The 22,993-nt window shown below is 33.2% G+C and overlaps 2 protein-coding genes across 2 annotated transcripts; both read left to right on the top strand.

The window, feature by feature from the left end:
* Positions 1 to 1,721: 1,721 nt before the first annotated feature.
* Positions 1,722 to 14,824, top strand: LOC106772146 (E3 ubiquitin-protein ligase RFI2). The gene is made up of 6 exons (XM_014658340.2): positions 1,722 to 2,129; positions 10,028 to 10,197; positions 10,802 to 10,860; positions 13,019 to 13,044; positions 13,140 to 13,524; positions 13,830 to 14,824. The coding sequence occupies exons 1-6, from the start codon at positions 1,940 to 1,942 to the stop codon at positions 14,299 to 14,301; spliced, it is 1,302 nt and encodes a 433-aa protein (XP_014513826.1). The 5' UTR covers positions 1,722 to 1,939; the 3' UTR covers positions 14,302 to 14,824.
* A 4,255-nt stretch (positions 14,825 to 19,079) lies between these two features.
* LOC106769953 lies at positions 19,080 to 21,959 on the top strand. The gene is made up of 3 exons (XM_014655766.2): positions 19,080 to 19,265; positions 19,420 to 19,510; positions 21,507 to 21,959. Exons 1-3 carry the CDS (start codon positions 19,196 to 19,198, stop codon positions 21,580 to 21,582), a joined length of 237 nt encoding a protein of 78 aa, XP_014511252.1. The 5' UTR covers positions 19,080 to 19,195; the 3' UTR covers positions 21,583 to 21,959.
* Positions 21,960 to 22,993: the final 1,034 nt, after the last annotated feature.

Here is a 22,993-nt window from a genome sequence, read left to right as displayed (position 1 = left end):
TTTAATCTCTTTATTTAAACTAATCTGACAATTTTATCTTTTAATTCACGAAAAATTTCTATGAACATTTTAGAATAAGTTATCTTTTGTATTTCAACTTGGATGCTGATTCAAATTATTTATCTCTTACTTTCTTTTTAATCTTTTAATCAAGTTTAGTTAATATTTTCATAATTTTTAGCATTTGACTATATTGATCATATATTGATACATACTGAAACAGATAATTGTCATCTAGCTTTCATTTTAATTCCATTTTTTATATGGTTAGTTATTATATTTAGATGAAAAATATATTTTCAAAACTTATCGTTGAAATATATATAGAGCGATATATTCACATAAATTATATCTAAAAAAATTGTATTAACTGAACTATTTAAGTGTATGTTTTTAAAATATAAAAATATATTATTGATTTGATTAAATTTTGTCTGCCAGTTCAGATTTTATGAAATTTCACATTAACAGTTAAAGTAATCCATACTCAAAATTTTAAGTAAAAATGATTATGTGGATATTTATGTTAAATTAATGAACATGTAATAATATATATATATATATATATATATATATATATATATATATATATATAATAAGAGATACGAGAATATAATTTTATGTATGTGTTGTATGCATATAATAACTTAGACCAATAGATTATCATTACTTGATAAATAACTATTTTATAATGTTTGTGAGAGGAATATCCAAAAGATATATTCTTTTCTAATTTGCATGACATGATGTGTGCAATGGGAAGTGGGGTTGAAATAAAGAGTAAAGGTCAGACCAAAATGTTGACTACCAGCAGTAGCTATTTTTTTTTATAAATAAAAATTCTCCATGGAAAAATTATGACTTGAAAGAGAAAAAAAAAAAAAGTTCCCCTTAATAATTATGACTCATTTGTTGGTATTTTATTTATTTATAATTTAATTTAAGAGATTTTGAAATCACCAAAAGTACTCTTTTCATATATATAACAGTAAAATGGGAAAAATAAAGTTAAAGATGTATATACTTAGATGAATATATTATTCTTCCACAAATATGTTCATAAATATTACAATGTATAAACTTTTTCCACTTTTTTATTCCTCTTCACCACATATAAAGTTTATTTTTTTCATAACAATCCACAACCACATTCTAAATTCTAAATAGTTATTTTGACTTTAAACAATAATATTATGTTTTCATCACTCCTCTCTATTTCGAATAACACAAAGAAATATTATATATGTCAAATAAATATTTTATTAAATTAAAGTTTATTATTTTATTTTTACTGTATCATATGTATTTTATACCTTTAAATATCATATTTTGATCACTATATCTATACTTTTTATTATAAGAAAACTAAAAATGATAAAATATCACATGTTAACAATAATAACTTGGAGTCTAATGAAATTTTTTATTATATGTGTATAAACTAGGAAACCTGGTTGGTCATAGTGATAATTTTACAAAATAAAAATATTTTATTTTCTGTAGATTGTCAGATGATAATCATACATTGACATATATTTTTAATCATAATGGGACGAGAAAGGACAGTAGATACAGCAAGACAGGAATTAAGAAAGTATTTAGAGTTAATAAAATAAAAAATTATTAAAAAATATTTGATGTCAAAGGAAGATGAAGACATAGTGGATGAATGGTAACCGTCGATGAAGTTGATTGGACAAGAGTGATCAGAGTCAGAAGAACAATCCAACGATCCCCAATGGATTGAATGGAAGTAAAAAATCGGAAAGAAATTCATTCAATCTTCTTCTGTCCCAAGTCGCAGACCAAACCAAAGACTTCAGATCTCAGATTACAGCTCTTCCTTACTTTTCTCATCCTGTCCTAACTCGGACAACAAAAATTGAATCAAACGCTGTCGTTCTTTTCTTCTCCCTCTTCTGATTTTAGGGTTTTTGTAATGGGTCTTGGTAACGAGGAAGAGGAAGATAATAATAATAATACCAATAGTAACAAGGTCGATGATGAAGGAGATGATGGATGTGGGAAGTCTTTCGCCTCAGTTTATTGTTCCATTTGTCTGGAGCCTGTTGCCGATAATGGGGATAGATCCTGGGCTAAGCTTCAATGTGGTCATCAATTTCATCTCGGTAACTCCAATTTCTCTTCCTCAGCCTGCCTGTAAATGAGATTACCTACTTATTCCTTGAACTATACACTGCATTCATAGGTTATGTCTCAATCGATGTTAATTGCAACAATTTAGATCTAGAATTTGGAAATTTGGTTTTCCTTGTGTTTACAGTTTGTCAATGCATATATATAAACATACAATAATAATAATAATAATAATAATAATAATAATAATATATAACTATAGGGACTTTCATATTCATGGTGTTGAGGTTCTAAAACCAAGGAATTTTTTTGATTTATGAATTCAGTTTTGATTGATAGTTTAATTTGAATGATGAATTGAAGTGCATTTATGGAATGTGCCCCAACCACGGGTGGAAGTTATGGTTTATATACCCATGGTTTTTTATTTTTGGAAACTCTTAAATTTAAGCAGATTTTTCAATTTTTATTCATTACATTTGTCATTTAATGATGGTGCTGATTGGGCCAACTGCGGTAGCAAGTTAAATTTTATGATGATATTTTGAAAATTTAGATCAGTTTCAATATTTATAGCTGGTAATCGGGAGTTGCTTAACAACAATTTCAGATATATTTTGGCTAACACTGCTTATTGGTGGATTGGATTATAACTATGATAGTTAGAATTCACTACTTTTAAAGGAAGTCACCAAAAGATTTTTTGAGTAACCTTAAGAAAATCCTCATCATTGCGCATGTGATTAACTGGCCAAAAGTGTCAGCGGGAGGTACTATAGGACGAACAAACCTTGTCGTCCTTAGTTGTGATATAGTAGTAACTTTAGATAGAAGTTGAAATTTCACTACAATTTCTGAAACAATAAAAGCCGCTGCTATGTTGAGTCTAAGAGGTTTATTATGAAAATAAAAGGTGGAATATATAAGGAGAATTTGATACTTCATGGCGGGTCTCCAGGAAGAGGTGGGCGACCAAGTGAGACCCCATGATCCGCAAGACCTAATGACGTAGAGAAGCTGTGCTTCCACTCGAAGATCGGAGGCGGACAGTCGACCAAGAATCAGAGTTCTTGGGGGGATGCGACGAGGGTAGTAAAGAGAGCGTGGGGTCAGTAAAGAGAGAGGCAACCTAGGGAAGCAAACCCAGTCTTGATGGTAAGGAGAGAAATATTCGAAACTTACCTTACTCGGAATTCGTGAAGAGAAGGGAGGAGAGAAGGTGTTTTAGGTGCGGAGGGCCGTTTAGTCCAAGCCATCAATGCCCAGAGAAGGGATTACAAATGTTGATATTGGCCGAAGAAGAAGATGAAAATTTGCCACCACCCAAGCCCCCTGACTTGAATTAAAGGGCAAAGCCAGTAGGTTTCCTTCATATGGTAACCTGATGAGGAAGAGGAGCCATGAGACCAAGCTTCCCCATTCCAACCTTGAGGACAAGGTTGTTCTGCAGTGTAATGTTAGGATATAGGGTATTTGGGATATAAGGGTATAATGGGAAATGGGATTAGGATAGAAGGTAGAGGAATTGTATAAATAGATTGATTGGATAGTTAGAAGGCAGTTTGTGAGTACATTGTTTGCTAACAGGCTGTGAAGAGGGTTATGCCTCTGGATCTTGTATTAACACACACTATTCTTTCTGTTAATAATACACAATTCACCATATATTTCTTTCTGTTTTCTGGGTGTGAGAGACTGTGAGGGAGTTCTTGATTGGGTTTCTTGTTCAGAAACCTATCAGTGTGATTTCTTTGTTATTGTCTGGCCGAATTGGTTAACAAAGAAAATGTGTCGTATTGACTAATTTTCCTTAAATTTGGTGGAATTTCTGCGTAATATAGGCAGTCTTTCATGTTTAGCAGTATGTATTGATTGCTGTTAGTCGGTCTTCACTGTAGTGAGGAACTTCAGAGTGTGTGGTTTCTTTAGTTTTCTGTGGAGCCCAGTGAGGCTAGATTCCCAAAAGGTATATTAACTTTTTTCTTGAACATCCAAAATAATGTTCTACACGATTTAAACCTTCCCTCTCTGAAACTAGGAATAAAGATTCTGTTATGCAAATATAAAATTAACAAAATAGAGATTATGGATAACCCTTGTTTTATTGTTCAGGTGCTATGTCAAAAAGAAGTCTGACAATTATACTAAACATCCCATTTTGTTGAAATTTAATAGAGGGGATCTTAAGGGAATAGGCTCCACATGTGTATATGAATCATCAAATTATTTTATGATAATGTCCAAATCGTATTGGATATAGCACCCCAACAGTTTTGTGAACAATATTAATGAAGTACGCTTGTTAAACTTACAACCACAATCCTCTTCGCTAGAGGAAATATTTTCAATTGGTCCTTGTATGATGCTTATTTAGGAGAGTGTTATGATCGGGAATGAATTAGCAGTGGTCATTTCAATGTACACTGTTTACTCTGTTGGCAGCTTTCTCTGAGTTTAATGCAACAAGGTCAGGTCAGCAATGGATTTTGTTAAAGGCTTTATAAAAAAATCACTTTTCTTGTCATTGTCGGTGAATATCTGAGGTGCTTTCTGTTTAAGTATTTCTTAGACGTTAAAATTAGAATTCACAACTTGGCACTGTCAAATTTGTTCTCATTGTCACAAAACAAGAGAAGGACTCTGCCATTCTATGATCAAACAAATTCAATCCTGACATGTACACTTTGAAAGTAATTTCAAACCTGATACACTGATATGTACATGAAATCCCCGAGTTTAGTGCTAATTACACTTACACACTTCTTGATTGAAAAATTACACTTGTATCCCTTTGCAAATTGACACCTGCTTCTTAGAAAATGACATACTCCTGAGATTTTTTTTTTTAATGTTTTGGACCATGCAGATTGTAACTTGAAAATTAGAAGTAAGTGTGGTGCAGAGGAATTAGGTGTAATTTTGAAATAAAGACTGGTTTAAATGAATGCTAACCTCAGACGAGGTTACTGTGAAAATCCCCTGAGAATGTTATTACTAGTTTTATTTATTTTTGTTATTTTTTGCTAGCTTTTAATATTTTTCATCTTTATTATGGACCGTTCCATATTGATTTATTTGATTATGTAAGCAAGTTAAAGTGTGACCATTTGGTTTTAATTGTAAAGCATCACATGTCAGGTCCATGAATATGTTTTATCTTCATCAACCGTAAGAAAGCTTTTCGGTTTTGAAGGGTGGAGAAAGCACTAGCTGATTACTTTACCTTGTGCTGATGTTCACTCCCTATCTTGAAATGCTTCTTTTATGAGTGTCCTGCATTTAATACTTCTATAAAAGAACGAGTAATGTGAAAAAAAATTCAACACTAGCTCATGGTTAAAGTGTTTAATGTTGTTGGTTATACTTCAACTTTGGATAATTATGGGGCTGATTAAGTTTGTACTAATATTTTCATTATGAGCTTACTTTCCTGCATACAATTTGCGGTTCTATTCACACATTGTTTTTATGAATTGTGTCATCTTTGAAATAGTATATTGCATTATTCATTGTTTACTGTAGTGCTAAGAGCTTTTATTGCTCTGTGTATAATGTTAGTATTGACTTTCAATAACTGGAAAATTGCAATTTGAAAAGAGAATAGAATGATGTCATTGATATTTCAAAATAATATCACAGGTATTGCTAGCATAGTGCAAGGCTATATGTAAGGAAATAAATCACCCCAATAATCAGAAATTATATCCCAATAATCAGGTCTAGCTTCCTGGACAGACTCCTTTACAGATTCCTTTGATTCAAGGGATTTCAAACCTGATACACTGAAATGATTTTCATCTAATTTACAATATCCACATTTTCAGCTTCACCCCCTCTCCCCCAGTTTTATTAATAGAAGTCTTCCCATTCTTAGCTTGGTAATTGGATCATTGGAACTGGAGCCTTTCAGCCCCTGTGCTGGACATGAGCTATTTGCTCTCTGTATGAAACACAGAGTTTTCTTATAGCTTTCCCATGATGACGTGTAAAACGATTATCTATTTCATCATGCTTTGTCCTATACTCCTATCATGCTTGTAGGACTAAGTTTTATTAATCGCCAACTTCTGGTTATAATGGAGCTTAATGAGACATACTTACTTGGCTTCCAAGTTCCAAGTCATCTAGGATAACTCTTATCCATAGATGCAAAAAAACTCCTAGAATAATATATTTGAATTTTTATTCTGTAGATGATCTAGCTTCTGTGTTGTGTTCTTACCTTTTCATTTAACTAAATTTCCTTGTAGGAAAGTACAATATGTGAACACTGATCTTCTATCCACTAGTGAACCTGTATAGTCTGCATTGGAGTGATAATAACCGTGGGAGAACCACACCATAAAAAGTTAGTTGTTGTAGTTGGAAAGCTCAACAAGGTCTAGCTAACCCAACTTTAAAATCCTTTACGTTGATTGTGGGACTCAAGTCCTATACCAACCGGGTTCTAACATCCCATCACACTCCATTATGATCATGTCGGTTTGTTATGCACTTTCCCTTTAACTACCCTGGTGAGTAGTGCAATACCTATTTAGCTTGTTTGCTGTTGAAAAACATTTTCGACGCCCTTGTACTAATTGATAAGAACCTTTGGTGAATCATACCACAAAATCTAGCTATTGTAGTTCAAGAGCCAATGAACCCGACAGTCCATACTAGAATCCTTACTTCAAATATGGGATGGAACTCCCATACTTTGCAATTGGATCCTAACATCACTTTTTCACTATTCTTGAATAAGACTATTTTTGGGGTTCCCTTGTGAAGTGCTTAAAACTCTGTATGCTGCAGATTGAAGGTTAGGTTCTCTTGCATTGAGCATGAATTGACTAATGAGACTAACTGAATATGCTATATGCCTTGGCCATGTTTAAACAAGATCAGTCTTCCAGCCATCTTTGGTTCATTCTTTTGTCTACTGCAGGTTTTACTTTAGCTTCCTATAGCTTATGCTTGAGATCAATGGAGTAGGGGCTTGCTTGCATCCAATTTATCTTGTTTCCATCCATAAATCCGTTTCATTTTGTAAATATACGAAGATCTCTTTGCTGGAGCGTGCCACTTCAAATTTCTCAGTTCTTTCATCTAGAAATCCTGGATCAGTCTCTGCATCAAATCTTCTTTTTCTTTTCATCATTCCCAGCTGCTGTGATGTCATCATTATAAGGATGTTTGGCCCCCTTTCTCATTGATTCTTTGATAAAGGGATGTGATCTCCTAGGCTTTATTTGTACCAAACTCCTTTCATGATCTTTGCTAACCTGTCTAACCAATGTGTAGGATCTGTAATTTGTAAAGGGCATGCTGCAGGTTGTGCACCCTGTTATTTCTTTTCTTTTTTCATATCTTGTTGGATTATTCAGATTTCTTTATTAGGTCCTCATACAGAAATACTTTCTTGACACTACTGAATTTACCAACTAAAATGTGTGCCAAGGGTAATATACTTCGTATAGTCCCATAAGTTTCTGAGTAACCTTTGGTGTCCAACCTTTGTATGTTTGCAGAGATCCATCTGCCTTGTACTTTAATGTGAAAATCCTTTTGCAGTCAACAATATTCTTCCATTTTGGTTTCTCAACAATATCCTGTATCGGTCTTTTCTAATTCTCATCCTTTTTTATAGCACAGTTAGATAGAGGGTAATGGGGTTCAGTTTCAAGGACCTTTTATAAATCAATGAGAAGATCTAGGTCATCTGTGGGACTTCATTTATTTGTACAGTTCCTTCAACTATCTCAATTTCAAGACTTGGTTGGATTCTTGAACATGTGTTATTTTAGGTTGACTCTTCTTTTCAGTCACTTCAGAGAATCTTGAGAAATTACGAGTTACTTTGACATTCATATACAATGGCAGAGTTGAGTAACTCATTTTGGGGCTCACAGGCTGATTTAGGAGACTTTATGTTGGGTTCAATCTCTAAATTAGAAGCAAAGTTTACTGAAGCTGGGGGACCTTATGGCTTGCAGTTCTTGCTGATCCTTTCAGGAAGCCCATGTTCATCATTGGAATCTTCTTTTTGACTGGCTGATTTAGGACACTTTATTTTGGGCTCAAGCTCTGATGTAGGAGCAGAGTTTATTGAAGCTGGGGGATGGGGGACCTTTCATCTCGGCAGTACTTGCTGACCCTTTTGGTTGTTCAGAAAGCTCACATTATTCATCATCTATGAATCTTCTTTTGAAAAGAAATGTTGAAGAGAAAAACTTATTTTCATTTAAAGGGCATATCAGCAAATATGTACCAGTTTTTTGGATTAGGGGTCTTAGATGTAACCTTTTTGAGTGAAAAGTTAACTAAGGAGAAACACGCATGACAGCCTGAGGATCAAGTTTGCCTCTATTTGCTGTGAATATTAACAAAGGTTGTAGACCCAAAATACTGTAGGAATAACTATTTACGGTTTTGAAGTATTAAAGCTGTTGAAGAACTCTCTGTGACTTATTGGAGAGGTTTATTTATCATGTATGAAACTGTGAAAATAGCTGATAGGTACCCAGAATTGATTGCCACTGAAGAAATTCAAGACAGGTTCTTGGATGATCTTGCAGAAAGACCAGACAGTTTGGTCTATACGAGAAAGCAAAACAAACACACAAAACCAGGTCTTTTGAGAGGACCTGTTTCTCCCTTTCCCTTTGTCTAAACAACTCTAAAAAGCTGCTGAAAAACAATCCTGACAGACTATATATAATAGTCTGTTTACAACATCTGAACCCCTAGACATTTATAACTGTCTATCTTATTCCTTCTTATATAGACCTTCCCCATAAACCTATCAATAGCCTGTCCCTAACGGGATTAGAAAGCTTTCTTTGGCGGAGAAATTGCTCATTTTCCTCTTGGCCTTCCCATTTTGCTTGTGGTTATGCATGAAGAATCGTGGATATTTCCTTATGATTAAGGAGACAGTTGATTGAAATAATAATTCATTCCATTGTCTGATCTGAACCTTGTTCTTGTAATCCTTAATTTTTTTAATCATTGAATGAAAAAGGGTTATAAAAGTAATCACGTTAGATTTTTTTCTTGAGAAGATAAAATCAATTGACCTCTGTGCAGTCATCACTGTTCCCCCGATCGTTGCTTTTTCCATGCAGTTTCCAACATTCTTTCTTTTAGTGCCTTGATCTTTTACAATAAGTACACTGCAAATTGTCAATGGTCTCATTCCACTGGTTCTTTGCAAGATTGTGGAATCCTCATTTTCTTACACATTCTACTTTTGGTCTTTCTTATCTGGTCTCTGCTCAAGTAGATGACTGCCGTGTCACTTGCCTTTGAGATAGGTGTGAACAATCTGGGACCATTTGAGATAGTTGTTTCCATTGAAGCTTCCGAGTCTTATTTACAAATCTGGAATCCTTGATTGGATTTAATTGCTGATACAGTGGTCTTAAATTCAGATCCTGACATGAAGATCCCAGGTTTCTTAAATCAAATATTCTTTTTATATGTAAAGTTGGGTCAATATGTATGGTGTTTGGTTTTACTGTCTTGGAATTTCATATCCTTTTTTGGAATGGTAGATGAGGCGTAAACATGTAAATTTATTTTGAAATGAAAGTGCAATTTAATGTCACTTTCTGACTTCACCTTATCCGTGGAGAATGATTTTTTTTTAGGGTGAAGATGGTATGTTGTGTCCCTCCTTCGCCTTTGTTGATCACTTTACAAGGGGCAGAAGAAGCACTTATGTATCTTGTTTTGTTTTTCTTACACTGATCAAGAATAATTCAGTAGTGGAATATATATAGAAGAAATAGTGATGTCATGAGTTTTTCTTACACTGATCAATAATACTTCAGTAGTGGAATATTGAGTCAATATTGATGTCTTGAATTCTGCATGCACTGATTTCTTATTGACAAAAATAAATGCTGTAGTAATATTCTTATGCTTATTATTGATTTAAATTATTTAGATTGCATTGGTTCGGCATTCAATGTAAAAGGAGCAATGCAGTGCCCTAATTGTCGGAAGATTGAGAAAGGTCAATGGCTTTATGCTAATGGTAGCCGGTCATATCCAGAGTTTAGTATGGATGAGTGGACACATGACGAGGACCTTTATGATCTTAGTTACTCTGAGATGGTAAGAGTGCTGTTAACTTTTTGTTTGTGTTTATATTTTATGCTTGCACCTGAGTATAGGCCTGCATAAATACTCCTCTATTGATTAGGCTTTTATGTGTGTGTGTGTGAGCTCGCAAGAGAGAGATAGAAATTTCATCCTTTGCTTTGTTTTATCAAGAAGTTATTCTCAAGAATGTTTTATTGGGATTTGGAGGGCATTCAACTATATGCTACATCAAATTGTTTGAAATTATAGATCAAAAGCAAAAGCGTAGCTGTCTACATTTAAGTAAAAAGGGAAGCTAGTTAATATTATTTCACTATCTCCTTTGACCTTATATGAATGTGAGCTTCCTCTGCCTAATGCCTTTACTACTCAACTTTTTTTCAATCTGCAACTCTTAATGGACCGCAAACATATGCTGTTATTGTTTCCCTCCATTGGCCATGTATGAGTTAATAATTCTAGATGAAATTCATTTTCCAATGTATTAGTGAGTAGTTGGACTTTGACTTTTAGTGGCTGGGATTAAATTTTTTTTCAATTTAGTTGTTTTTTTTATATGGGTGGATAACATCTTGCTCATCATTTTGACTGCCTTTTCAACTGTATGTGTTCGCAGTCTTTTGGAGTTCATTGGTGCCCTTTTGGCAACCTGGCACGACTTCCATCATCTTTCGAGTAAGCTTAATGCATAGAAGCTAATATCTAATTTGTTTCATGGGCTTGGACTAGACATTTGCTGTATTATTTTGTTCTTTATATTGTTCTACCAGAAACCATGCACTATCACTCCTTTGTATCCACATTTTTATCACATTAAGAGAATACAATTTTAAGAATATTTATAATTTTGTAAGAATGGTTTAGAAAAAACGTATGTGGTTGTTATTTTTAAGTGGAGAACTTATGTATTTACATTTGAAGAGAGAGATCGTGAGGTTGTGCAGTTACATATTAAGTAAGAATTTTTTTTATTTGTTAAAGGATAAAATAGTGACACCAAAAGTAGTTACAGAAAGGTGTATCCCCTTTATATAATGGTATACATAAACTGTGTTTTGTGCATTTAAAAGAAAGATGTACTGGGATTCTTGTAAAGACTGGTTTCGAAGCACTCTTTTGCGTTGTTACAGTGTGCAACAACCATATCTGACTTTTATTTATTATATTGGTCGTTTAACATATATCATCTTAACAATTATTATAAAGGTTTACTGCCATGGGAAGCAATACACTGAAGTAAAATGCTTTTATTTTAATATGGAACCTAATTAGGTTCATTGAAGTCTAATGTGGTTAAAGCTACTGATTTTATTTATAAATCTGAACCCTGAAGTCCTTGCTGTATTTAACCACTATTTTGGCAAAATAGAAAAAAATGTTGCAAAGACTAGTGGAAATCTTGGGTAGCATCACAATTTTGAAGGTTATGGTGTCAGTAAAAATTTAAAGATTGTTACTTAATATGTGTTTGTTTGTGCATTTGGAGTTAAAATTGAAGCGACAAATAGTAGTTTGAGTTTATTGGGAATTTGGCATGAAATGTGGATAATGGATGAAGACCCAAACACAAACTTAGTTGCTCGCTTAGTTATTTGTTTACATGGAACTTCTTTATTTCCAATTGTTTAAATACAGAATATGACTGTCGGTGTAGTAGCCAGCTATACCAGACAATGGGATTCATCAAAATCATAATGTATCTGTCTGGTTTTGGGGGGTTTAGTGTAATGCCTCCCAGAAAAACGAGGAGGCTCCTGTGTGCTTTCAGAAACAGTTCTTTTAAAATTAGATTTTATATACCCTTAAATTTTGGTGGGCTAAGAATTGCATTTTAATTTAAAGCAAGGATGAATACAAGATGGGCCGTTTTGGGATCTATGTTAGGAGGAATAACATGATTAATAGGGAATGAGAACCAGTTTCTCTTAACAATAGAATAGATGCTTCTTTTCGGTAATAAAATGGAGAGTCGGAGATGACTAGAGTCAGTTGGGAGTTGTGAGAAATAAAATTAGAGGGAGAGTTCAGATAGATATCTAGAATATCTGGTAAGGTTAGGAAATTTTTTGTACAACATATCTATTCTGTATCATTGATACGACGACAGAGATTGATTCTCTTTATCAATAAAAGTTATAGTTTGACGTATACCTCACTTTGTAGTCCAGTTCTTTCAGCTTGTTCCATGCTTTGGCAGCCTTGCTTCCACCCTAATAATATTTGGGAACAAGGAATTTTGAAGCAACCCCCTTCCTTTCTTCTTTAGTAATGTCATTGGCTAATCAAGTGTGTTTGAGCACTCTTTTGAATTCCCAACAGAAGGCCCAGTTGTTTTTTTATTTTGGGCTTATATCAGGCAATATTTCAGTATGTTTCTTGAGATTGGAGTTGCAGCCAAAATGAAGGCCTGTTGCATACTTGTTAATGCATTTAATCTTTGTGTCTAGGTTGTTGTTTCATCATACCTCTAACTTGTCGAATCATGAAATAGTATTCCTATCTTAATAAATGTGCTTTAATTAGATCAGTAAATGGATTCACCCGCGAGGTTTACTTTCCTTGCCATGTTAAAGGGCGAATAGAATAGTGCTATATGTTCTGTACAATATTGAATGCAACCCAAGTTGAGTATTGTCTGTTTGACATGCGGGTTGGGGATGGGGATGCGTTAACTGTGCATTTTTAAAAACATTTTTTTTTTCTTTGTTGATGAATAATTGTTTTATCTTTCAATGTCAAATTTTTGGACATTTTTTAAGAGACTATTCCCCCACACTCAAATGGAAAATAGTAGCATGCTTATTGGACTAATTTATATTCCTTATTTTTCCAGGGAAGGGGAGTTTTCATCATCTGCATGTAAGATCCCTTTTGTAGCTCATCACCGTCTCCATTTTTTAAAATGATGTCTGCATGACACTAAACTCTTAATTTACTGGAATTATGAGATGCAGATCATGATGTATTGGGACAACATGCTATATTTGCTGAACATACAGCTGTGTCATCTGCCAGTCATCCTTGCCCGTATATTGCTTACTTTGGACCTATACATCCGTCCTCCTCCAACTCAGGTGGAACTGTATCAGAGGCTTCAAACTTCAACCATTGGAATGGTTCATCTGTGCCCAGTGACATACCAACTTCATACTCATTTCCTGCCGTGGATCTTCACTATCACAGCTGGGAACACCACTCCCCTCCTTTCTCCACAGCAAGTACTCGTCTAGTTGCCGCTGATCAGCCATCAGGATCCCCTGGTAGTCAAAGGCCAGTCAGGGGTGGTTCGGATGTACCAAGATCAGGATCTTTCATGCATCCCTTCCTTGTCGGTCACAGGTGCCACTACACTTTAAAGTTGCCTCCCAATAGGAAATTACATTTATTTGCATGAATGTAATATTTGTTCAAATTTAGTTTGATTTGTGAGCTAAACCATAATATATATTCTTCCCTTATAACATTAAATAAACAAATTATTTTTGGCTATAGAAGATAAAAAATTATGGATATCAGAATCGTCACTGGCTAGTGAAATTTTGCACAGGTCATAAGTTTGATTTCCCATCACTTTTTCGGGTTAGAACTTCCAATGCATTAACTTCTGCAGTTGTATAACATTCAATGCACATTAATTTCTGCAGTTCTGCTGCCAGAGCGGGGAGCTCAGTTGCTTCCTCAATGATCCCTCCTTATCCTGGTAGCAATGCCCGGGCTCGGGATAGAGTTCAGGCTCTTCAGGCATACTATCAACCACAGCAACCTCCTAATTCAACCACAATACGGACACCTATCACTACTGGCTCCCGACGATCCAGCAGTCACAGTGGATCAGCTCAATTAGCACCAATAGCCACATCGCCAGACCAAAGTGGTGGCTTTTTTCTTATCCCATCAAGTTCATCAGGGCGCAATTTTCAAGAAGAAAACCATGTACCAAATCACTTCCACGCTTGGGAAAGAGACCACTTGCCTTCATTGTCATTGAGCCATGTTGATAGAGATGCAGGTTGGAGAGCATACCACCAGTCCAGCAGCAGGTCAGACCCCAGTGCCAGGTCCAGTAGCTTCCGTTTAAGGCACGGAACAGATAGAATGCCTTCACAAAATCGGTAATACCCTTGTATCCTGCTCACTGTGCAGCAAACTACCAATATTATGGAAAATTATGTATGCTTTGAGAAATGTTATATATTGCTTTGGCACTTCAGCCTTTGGGTCTGTCCTGTCATGACAGACTATATACTCTGGCTGGCCTTGGAATTGATTTTTCCAACAGCCACCGGTGTGATGGACATTTGCTTCCTCTTAGTTTATTTGCCTCCGTGGGCATACAATAAACGTTATATCTAGTTGGGGGAATCAGGATTTGGAAGAAAAACCGGGGCGTTGTTATTTCAGGTGATGAAACAAATGGATGAAGGCAGCTGTCGTTGGATTTGTAGTGAGTCAACTATTTATGTTTCAGAACGATGCTCATGCAAATGCTGTGTATTGAGAATACAAGTAATTTTACTTCTACCCATTGGCAAGAGTGATTTGTAAACTGTTGTGCAAGAATTGAGCCAAAAGGTATGAAACTCATGAAAACTCCCATACCTAGGAATAATGGAAATTCGAAGGCTGCTTTTAAACAACAGTACAACTAGTTATCTTATAAAACATCACAGTATCTCACAACCAAACTGAGGTGGCCACTATAATAAAATATTACTTAGCTTCTGCAACTTTTTTTTTTTTATAACTCTTTGCAATCCCAAAATTTTCCAAAGTCCTTCGAAAGATTTTTTTTTAAAAAGAAAAATTCAGTTGCCTTTACTATGCACGTTTTATTTCAATTATATTATGTTTTCATCGTGTCCAATTATAACCAGCTAAACGTTTTATTTCAAGTACTATTATTTTACCAAAAGCCAGAAATTATATATATATATATATATATGGTCATAGCAAAGTATATACTGATGTTGAGAAAAACAGTTTAATCCATTGATCTTCACATCCACTTGGGTTTTATCATGGTGTTAAGTTTTGGTATGAGTTGCATATAGCTCATGAAGTTATTTAAGTTTCCACAGTATATTTAAAAAGAAAAGAAAAAAATAATTGGAGATAATTGTAATAGTTTTGACTCATTCATGTGTGAAGAAAAAGAGAAGAGAAATAAGAAACATGTCGCTTTATACATGAATAAAAGTTTGCATAGAAAGTATGACGTTGCACATATAATACATTTGTTACAATGTAATATTATTATGTTGAAAAAAAATTAAAATGCATTTTACGATCGTGATTAATTTTAGAACAATTATAATTGATAACAGATTACATTCCTTGATAAATTGATTATGAACTTTTTTTTTTGTTATGTAACCATAAATGATTTCAAAAACAATATTAATACTGATGAATAAATTTATTATTAATATGAGGAAGTTAAAGAAGCCTCGACTCAGATTGAAAATAATGAAATGAACCAAATTAATAAATATATTGAGATATAATGTGAAATGTTTAAAGGTAAAACTAATAAACATACAAGACCGTGTCATGCATTATATTTATTCGACTTTAATATGTTAACAACTTTTTCTCAAGTCGCATAATTTATATGTTGGCAATCTTCTTGGTCACATTTGCTTGAGAGAAGTTGAGGACATTTTTTATAAGGTATGTTTCTTCATGAAATTAAGTTAGATTTCTGAAAATAATGATGTGCTATTACTTTTATTCTTATGTTTCTTGAATACACAGTTAGATCTTAAAAAATGGGAATTCGGAATATGAAGAGATAATTTCTCATCTATTTGCAGTACCCAATCAACTTATCTATGGTAACTACAAAATCTATTTAGAGTTGCAGATAAATTCAAACCTATATAATTACAAATAACAAACATGTACTTTTTCAGTAAAAAAAATCTAAACTCTAGGTTACGTAATTTTTATTCTTTGAGAAATAAAAGAATTTGAAAATCAGAATTTGAGAGTTCGTTACCATTATTTATGTTTAAAAGTTGTGGAAAAATTATAAAATAAGATCTGGTCTATGAATTAGGATTTTGAATTCGGAAATCGATTAGATATAGGGAAGGAATTAGAGTTAGGTTTAAAATTTCATTTTCTAACATGGTACCAGAGTAATTATTTGAGTCTATCTAACGATATTTGTTGTTGTTATTAGGTATGTTGTTTAGGGTGTGTTGAAAGTCTCACGTTAATTAGAAATCAGTGTATTTAAGTTAGCGCAACTTAAAGTCCACTTCTAACAATTAACACTTATAACCTATCGAAAAATAGTATCTTTAGCATAGTTATCGCATGTACATATATTTAAAAAAGATTGATATTTTTTATTTTGGACATTTTATATTTATTTATTTTTTTTGTATTTTGAATTATTCTGAAAAAATGTCATAGTTTACAAGCTGGACACAAAACAAATGAAGGATAAGTATATTTTTAAAACTTTTGAAGGTTTTATATTTTTTATGATTTTTGACATAATTAATATGATTAAAAAAAAATTAAAATGACAAAAAGAATCCCACTCAAACATTTAAGTTTTTTATTTAATTATCAAACAAATCAGATATATAATAAATATTTTTAATTATCATGATTTGTTATTTTTTTTCATTTGGATTCATCACTTGGATGTTGATTAGGGTTGATTCTGATTTGGGGATGGAAATTAAATGGACATGGCGAAGCTCAGAATTCCTGCCTCTTGCTTTGATTTGATTTTGGTTTTGTCTGAATGAATGTAATACAATTTTTTGTAAGAGAGCATTTTTTGGTAATTTTTATTACATCGATTGTGACTTTAAAGGAAATTTTTATATTACTTTTAGATTCGATATAGAAATTTTCTTTTAATTAATTTAAAAAGGTTATTTTTGTATTAATGAATAATTCAACGTTTAATGTAATCAAATTTATTAGATTCAAATTTCGTTTTATCAATCTACTTGAAAATAATAAACCACGTACTTTTTTTTTCTTTCTTAACATTTTGTTGAAAAGAGTTAATTATATTTTTGTTCAAATAAAAATTTGGTTTTTGTTTTTATCTCAAATTTTAGTTCTAATCTTTATACATAAAAAAAATGAAATGTATAGATACAATATTTTTAGTTCTAATTGTTTTTAATATAATAAACGATAAATCATGTTAGATGCTTGCAGTTTATAAGTTTCTTTATTGTCAAAATTTAAGATAAAAACAAAAACCGAAATTGCATTATTATTTAAAAAAAAAACATAATTAACCTATAAAAAAAATAACCAATTTAAACTTATTGAAAACTTTATTGATTTATAATATATATATATATGTTAAAATATCTCATAACAATCAATAATTTTTAATATAATAATTACATATATTGTGGATATCTCAATAATAGATTTTTTATTGAAGGATGTTTATTGCACCTCACTTATTTCATCGTGCATCTTATTTATTTCATTCTGCACCTCATAATTTACATATTTGTCCATCATTTATTAAAGTCAAAACAGAACTAATGATGACTTAATAATATCATAAGTACTAACCATCCTCCTAACCACCAATTTCTATTCTGATTGTATAAACCCTAATATGAATGTATCTCTTTCTTTCTTGTAGTTTTTTCACTTGCATCACAGTAGCATTTTTTCACTTTTTCATTGTTTTTTGGGTTGAGAGTTGAGAGGTTATAAAGTATAGTGGTTGTGTTGCGCGTTGGTGGTGCTGTGGATATTATACGAGGAAGAAGGTGGTTACAGAAAGCTCTTCGAGAGGTTAGTTTAATATTTAAACACCGTAACTACACTTTGAACTGTGGTTCATTGGTGGTGCATTTCAATCTGCGGTTTCACTGTGCATTATAAACACCCTATCCACACTTGGAAGTATGCCACTTGGAACAGTGGCTAAGTGGTGACACACTTCCAAATGTGGTTTCACTATGTATCTTAAAAACCATAATCACATTTCCAAATGTGGTTAAGTGATGGCGCACATCCAAGTGTGGTTTCACTATGCATCTTAAAAACCATAACCACATTTCAAACTGTGGTTAAGTGGTTGTGTATTTCCAAGTGTAATTTTACTGTACATCTTAAAAAGTATAATCACACTTCGAAGTGTGGTTTGGTGGCACACTTTGAACTACGGTTTTACTGTATATACTTTATTTGTACACACTTCAACCACGCTTGATCTGTGATTTATGAATGCCTCATTTCCTATTACTGTGTGTAGTTTTTTTTAGCCTCCCTATATATTGGAAGGAGAAAAAAGAAAAACTCTAGGGAAGTGTAAGGTTTCAAGTGAGATATAGCAACAAAGGAAACTTTCAATTTTATTATGAATAGGTCAAGCTTTTTATATAATCAAAATATGAACACAGGTAAAATTAAGAGTACAGTTGAAATTACAAAAATATTAAGAGGTGCATGATGAACTTGGTGAGGTGATGGAAGAATAGCTATTTTTATTTTAATCCGAGAACGTCATAACTTGTTTTATGATGTTAATTACAGTGGATTAACAATTTTGTTGATGTTTGACGGATGATGTCATTATCATTAATTATTCTTGAGCTTATAAAAAGTTTAATTTTAAGAAACGAGTTTTGTTGTGGTTTGGTTCTTCCAAGTTTGAAGCAGAAAGGTTGGTATTGCAAATACAATGGGCCAAAACAATATACCACCTTTCACCACAGACACGTGCATCAGAAACTACTTTCAACGCGCTTTTCTGGCCGTTCCAATTCGCAGTCTCACGTTTCAAAATTACGAGTTTTAGTTTATATTCGCTTCTTCTTATTTTCTTTTTAATTTTTTATTTATTTTCTGTTCTCTCAATAAATTTTGAGTATCCTATATAAGGCAAAACCTTTCGGTATACCCTTTCATTCTTTTCGTTACGTTCTCAAATTTCATTCCCCTAACCTTAACCCCTCTTTCCCCCCCTCTCTCTCTCTCTCTCTCTCTCTCTTTCTCTCTCTCTCTCGCCACAATGTCTGAAGCTAAGAGTCAAATTGAATCCTTGAGGAAATGGGTCGTCGAGCACAAGCTTCGAGCTGTTGGTAAATTTCTCAGTTCCCCTGTTTATTCCTTCCGTTAGATTCTTTTTTTCTTCATCGCTATGTCATTTTTTTTTTTCTGTTTATTATGACATCGATGCATGTTCTGTTTTAATGATTTTGATCTTTGTGGTTTTGCGGATGGTATTCGGATCAGGGTGTCTGTGGCTCAGCGGTATCACGGGGTCTATTGCGTACAATTGGTCTCGACCCAATATGAAACCCAGTGTGAAGATCATTCACGCAAGGTTAGTTACAATTCTGTTCGTTTTTTATACACTTGTTGATTTTATATAATTAACTGGATGCGTCATGCAAAGGAATTTGTGCAATCCGTTTTGATGCCGAGGAAAAGTTTTATGAGATTTTATGTGGTTCTGTGTTTATACTGTAAGGTATTAGTTGGTCTGGTGTCAACTGGATGCTATGGTTGCTTTGATATTTTGCTACTATCGTTTGTTTCATCGAGGCCTATTGTATTCTGTTTCCACCATTTTCAACCAGTGTGTAAATTGGGGACTTATTTGTGTAACAGAATGGGATTGAATATATTTTTTACAACGGACGGTGGTGTCATTCTATTTCTTCTCATCTATCCTAATATAGCCTAATTGAACTCCTTTATCATTTGTGATTAAATTTAGCTTCAAAACTATATTTTTTTCATATCGCTGCTATTTTTCTTTTTTCCATTTTGATATGATGCCAATTTCATTTCTCCAAGAAGTTAATAATGTCAATCAGCTGGAAGATCGAAATACAGGGCATTTTATTTCGGTCTTTAGGATAACTATACGAAGTATTAACTATTATTTTACTTGGCGTTGTAACAACGGTACATTGGAGTTTTGATTGTCTTGAGCAATATGTAGTGTTTATTGATTACTTTTCCCAATTGATTTGCATCTATTTCTCGTAGTACATGTGGTATAAACATATGCTTTTCCATTTGCAATTACTCTACTGTCTCTAAGGTGAAATCAAGTTTGTTTTCATCCTTTTCTCACTTGTTCGTTGTCTCATCAATTAAGTAATGGCATACAGTTCAGCATAAAAGGCTTCAACTAAGAGTAAGAATTACAATTGCAAAAGTTGAGTTCGAGGGTCTCAGGCCGTTAAGAGGATGATGTATAATGGAAAATGATATTTTGACACCAATTTTTTGACACTATTTTAATACTGTACACGTGTCAAAATGTGGTTGGACGATTTCAAATTTTAAAAAAATCTTTGATTTTTTTCTTCTAAATATACCATTGTTTCAGCTTTTTTTAATTTGAAATTGTCCAACCACGTTTTGACACGTATGCAGTGTCAAAATAGTGTCAAAAATTGGTGTCAAAATATCATTTTCCATGTATAATAGAATATGTTGGCCGAGATGGTATTTCTTTTAGATTTCTGTAAATTATAGATGAATATAACGGATATGAGCTGCACTATGAAATTATTGGAAAAGTTATAGCTCGTATTAAGAGACGAGACCACGATTGCAGAGAATTGATTGAGATTTATATTAGGAAAGTCTACAACAAAAGCTATTCATCTTTTACTGGAGTTGATGAAAATGTCAAAATTTTTAAATATCAAGAAATGTCTTTGTGAGAATGGTGTGAGAACTCTTGGACGTGTGACTAAGTATTTTCCTACAAGGATATGCTAACACCAGGTTTCTGTTTTCAGTCTTTAATTTGTTTAATTTGGTCCCATTGGCTTGTTTTCAATCTTGTCCTACTGTCTTTAATTTTTTTTATAAGGTCCTTCCTTTTTAAAAAACTTGTCAATATCCATTTTGTGAAGGTTTTTATTCCCGTGAAAAGGGCAAAGGGAGACTGAGACGAGAAGTATATTACATGAAATTGTTAAGAGGAAGACGGGGATAATATCCCCGACAATTTAGTTTTATTAAAATCCAGTGGCACTGTGCATCCATTTAACTCATTTTACATGGTTCTACGATTATCGCTTGTTATTGTTTGAGTTGTCATCGTTCAATTTGAGGGACTTGGGACCTGAAAAGATGAACAGGCGTCTTGAATGTGAATAACTGGACTGCGATAGTTCTATCTATGTGATGTATTGGGTTTGGTTCTTACTGCTCCACGTTGTTGCAAACTTTACTGTACAATTTGAGTCGGTTTAACTTTTTTAATTTTTATTTTTTAAGTTTGAACCTGCTTGCGACATCTTGCATACTTTCAAGCTTATGCTTCTTTCTAATGTTTCTGAGCTGTCTAATCTCAGGTTGCACGCACAGGCACTTACACTGGGAGCATTAGCCGGAGCTGCACTGGTAGAATATTATGATCATAAGAAATGAACAAAGACTTTATAAAGAACTTAACGCAACCAGATTAACCTGAGACTCCTAGTACTAGTACTACTCATTTTAATCATTATTGCAAAATTTGCAATTGTTATACACATTCTTTCTCAAAATAAAATACTACTTTAAAATGTTAAACATGCTTGTGGCGGAGTGAATGTATTTTTTTCTTTGTAGAATGGATTGCTTATAGTGCTAGTTGCTTCACACATTTGCTAGCAAATTTTGTCAGTTCACAAATTTGCTCTTATTTATAGGATAAGAGCACTTGGCTGCATAAAGAAAGATGGAACAGCATCGTAAGATTGTAAACTTCAGATTCGGCAATATTTTTAGTGTTGTTATTATTAAGTCTTGATATTATTTTTTTATTTTATTTTATCATTATTACTTTATTAACACTAGTTCAACTACTTATTCAATAGTAAATAGCGAGGTGGGAAAAACTTGGCCGTATTGATTGAATTTGTCCATGTTTTAATAAGGAATATCCAAATGGATTAGAAATGAATATCAATATAAATGGATATAAGAATATCCAATATTTAAGTTTCAAAGTTGGGGACAAAAATCATTATATATATATATATATATATATATATTGTCTACTTTTAAAAAATAATCATTTGACAATTATGTTATCTCTACAAAGTAAAAAGAAAGTTAACAGCGAAAGTTAAGAAGCGAATATTTAATTAACTCTAAGGCTGAGAGAAGTATATGGGAGCATAAACTTTCTGAAGTCCATCTGAAGTTGTTTGAGAGCCCGATATCTTCCCTCGTGAAAAGATGAAGCTTTTGGGGATTTTCTTTCCGTAACAATTTTGGCGGTGGTAGAAGGAGACGAAGAACCTTAGTTATAACTTGAGCCACCTAATTTAAGTGAAACAGTTGTGGGTACAGGTTTTCAACACCATAATTTATTCTATAATACATTAAATGGCTCTCCAATCCTAGGGACAATGAAATTTCAGGGATCAATTAATAGGGTCACAGTACAAATGTTATTAGACAGACGAAGTTCATATAACTTTTTGCAGTCGAGAATAGTCCAATGTCTAAAGTTACCAATGGAACCAGTTCCTAACTTACAGGTTTTAGTTGGTAATGGTAATTCATTAATAGCTGAATGACTGATTCAGGACTTAGAGATGAGAATCCAGGGTCATACATTGAAGCTGACAATGTATTTGCTACTAGTTTTGGTAGTTGTTTCGTGTTAGGTGTCGCATGGTTAGCACCCACTAGTGAAAAAACGTTGTTTAACGTCGGTTATTTTGAACTTTTGACGTCACCTACAGAATCGACGTCTATTCCAATGATGTTAACTTTACATCAGTCAGGTAATGACAGACGTCTATTAGACGTCAGCTGTGTACACAGCCGACGTGAGCGTAGCCACAAT

Source organism: Vigna radiata, chromosome 8 (genome assembly GCF_000741045.1).
Source record: "Vigna radiata var. radiata cultivar VC1973A chromosome 8, Vradiata_ver6, whole genome shotgun sequence".
Lineage (NCBI taxonomy): Eukaryota > Viridiplantae > Streptophyta > Magnoliopsida > Fabales > Fabaceae > Vigna > Vigna radiata.
The sequence above is the reverse complement of the archived record's forward strand: the minus strand, read 5'-3'. Positions and strand labels throughout refer to the sequence as shown.

Excerpts from the sequence above, each read along its gene's own strand:
- LOC106769953 (XM_014655766.2), top strand. The coding sequence starts at position 19,196 with ATGTCTGAAGCTAAGAGTCAAATTGAATCCTTGAGGAAATGGGTCGTC. Across the intron at positions 19,266-19,419 it reads GCACAAGCTTCGAGCTGTTG|GGTGTCTGTGGCTCAGCGGT; the intron begins GTAAATTTCTCA and ends TATTCGGATCAG. Across the intron at positions 19,511-21,506 it reads GTGAAGATCATTCACGCAAG|GTTGCACGCACAGGCACTTA; the intron begins GTTAGTTACAAT and ends GTCTAATCTCAG.
- LOC106772146 (XM_014658340.2), top strand. The coding sequence starts at position 1,940 with ATGGGTCTTGGTAACGAGGAAGAGGAAGATAATAATAATAATACCAAT. Across the intron at positions 10,198-10,801 it reads ATCTTAGTTACTCTGAGATG|TCTTTTGGAGTTCATTGGTG; the intron begins GTAAGAGTGCTG and ends ATGTGTTCGCAG. Across the intron at positions 13,045-13,139 it reads GGAGTTTTCATCATCTGCAT|ATCATGATGTATTGGGACAA; the intron begins GTAAGATCCCTT and ends TATGAGATGCAG.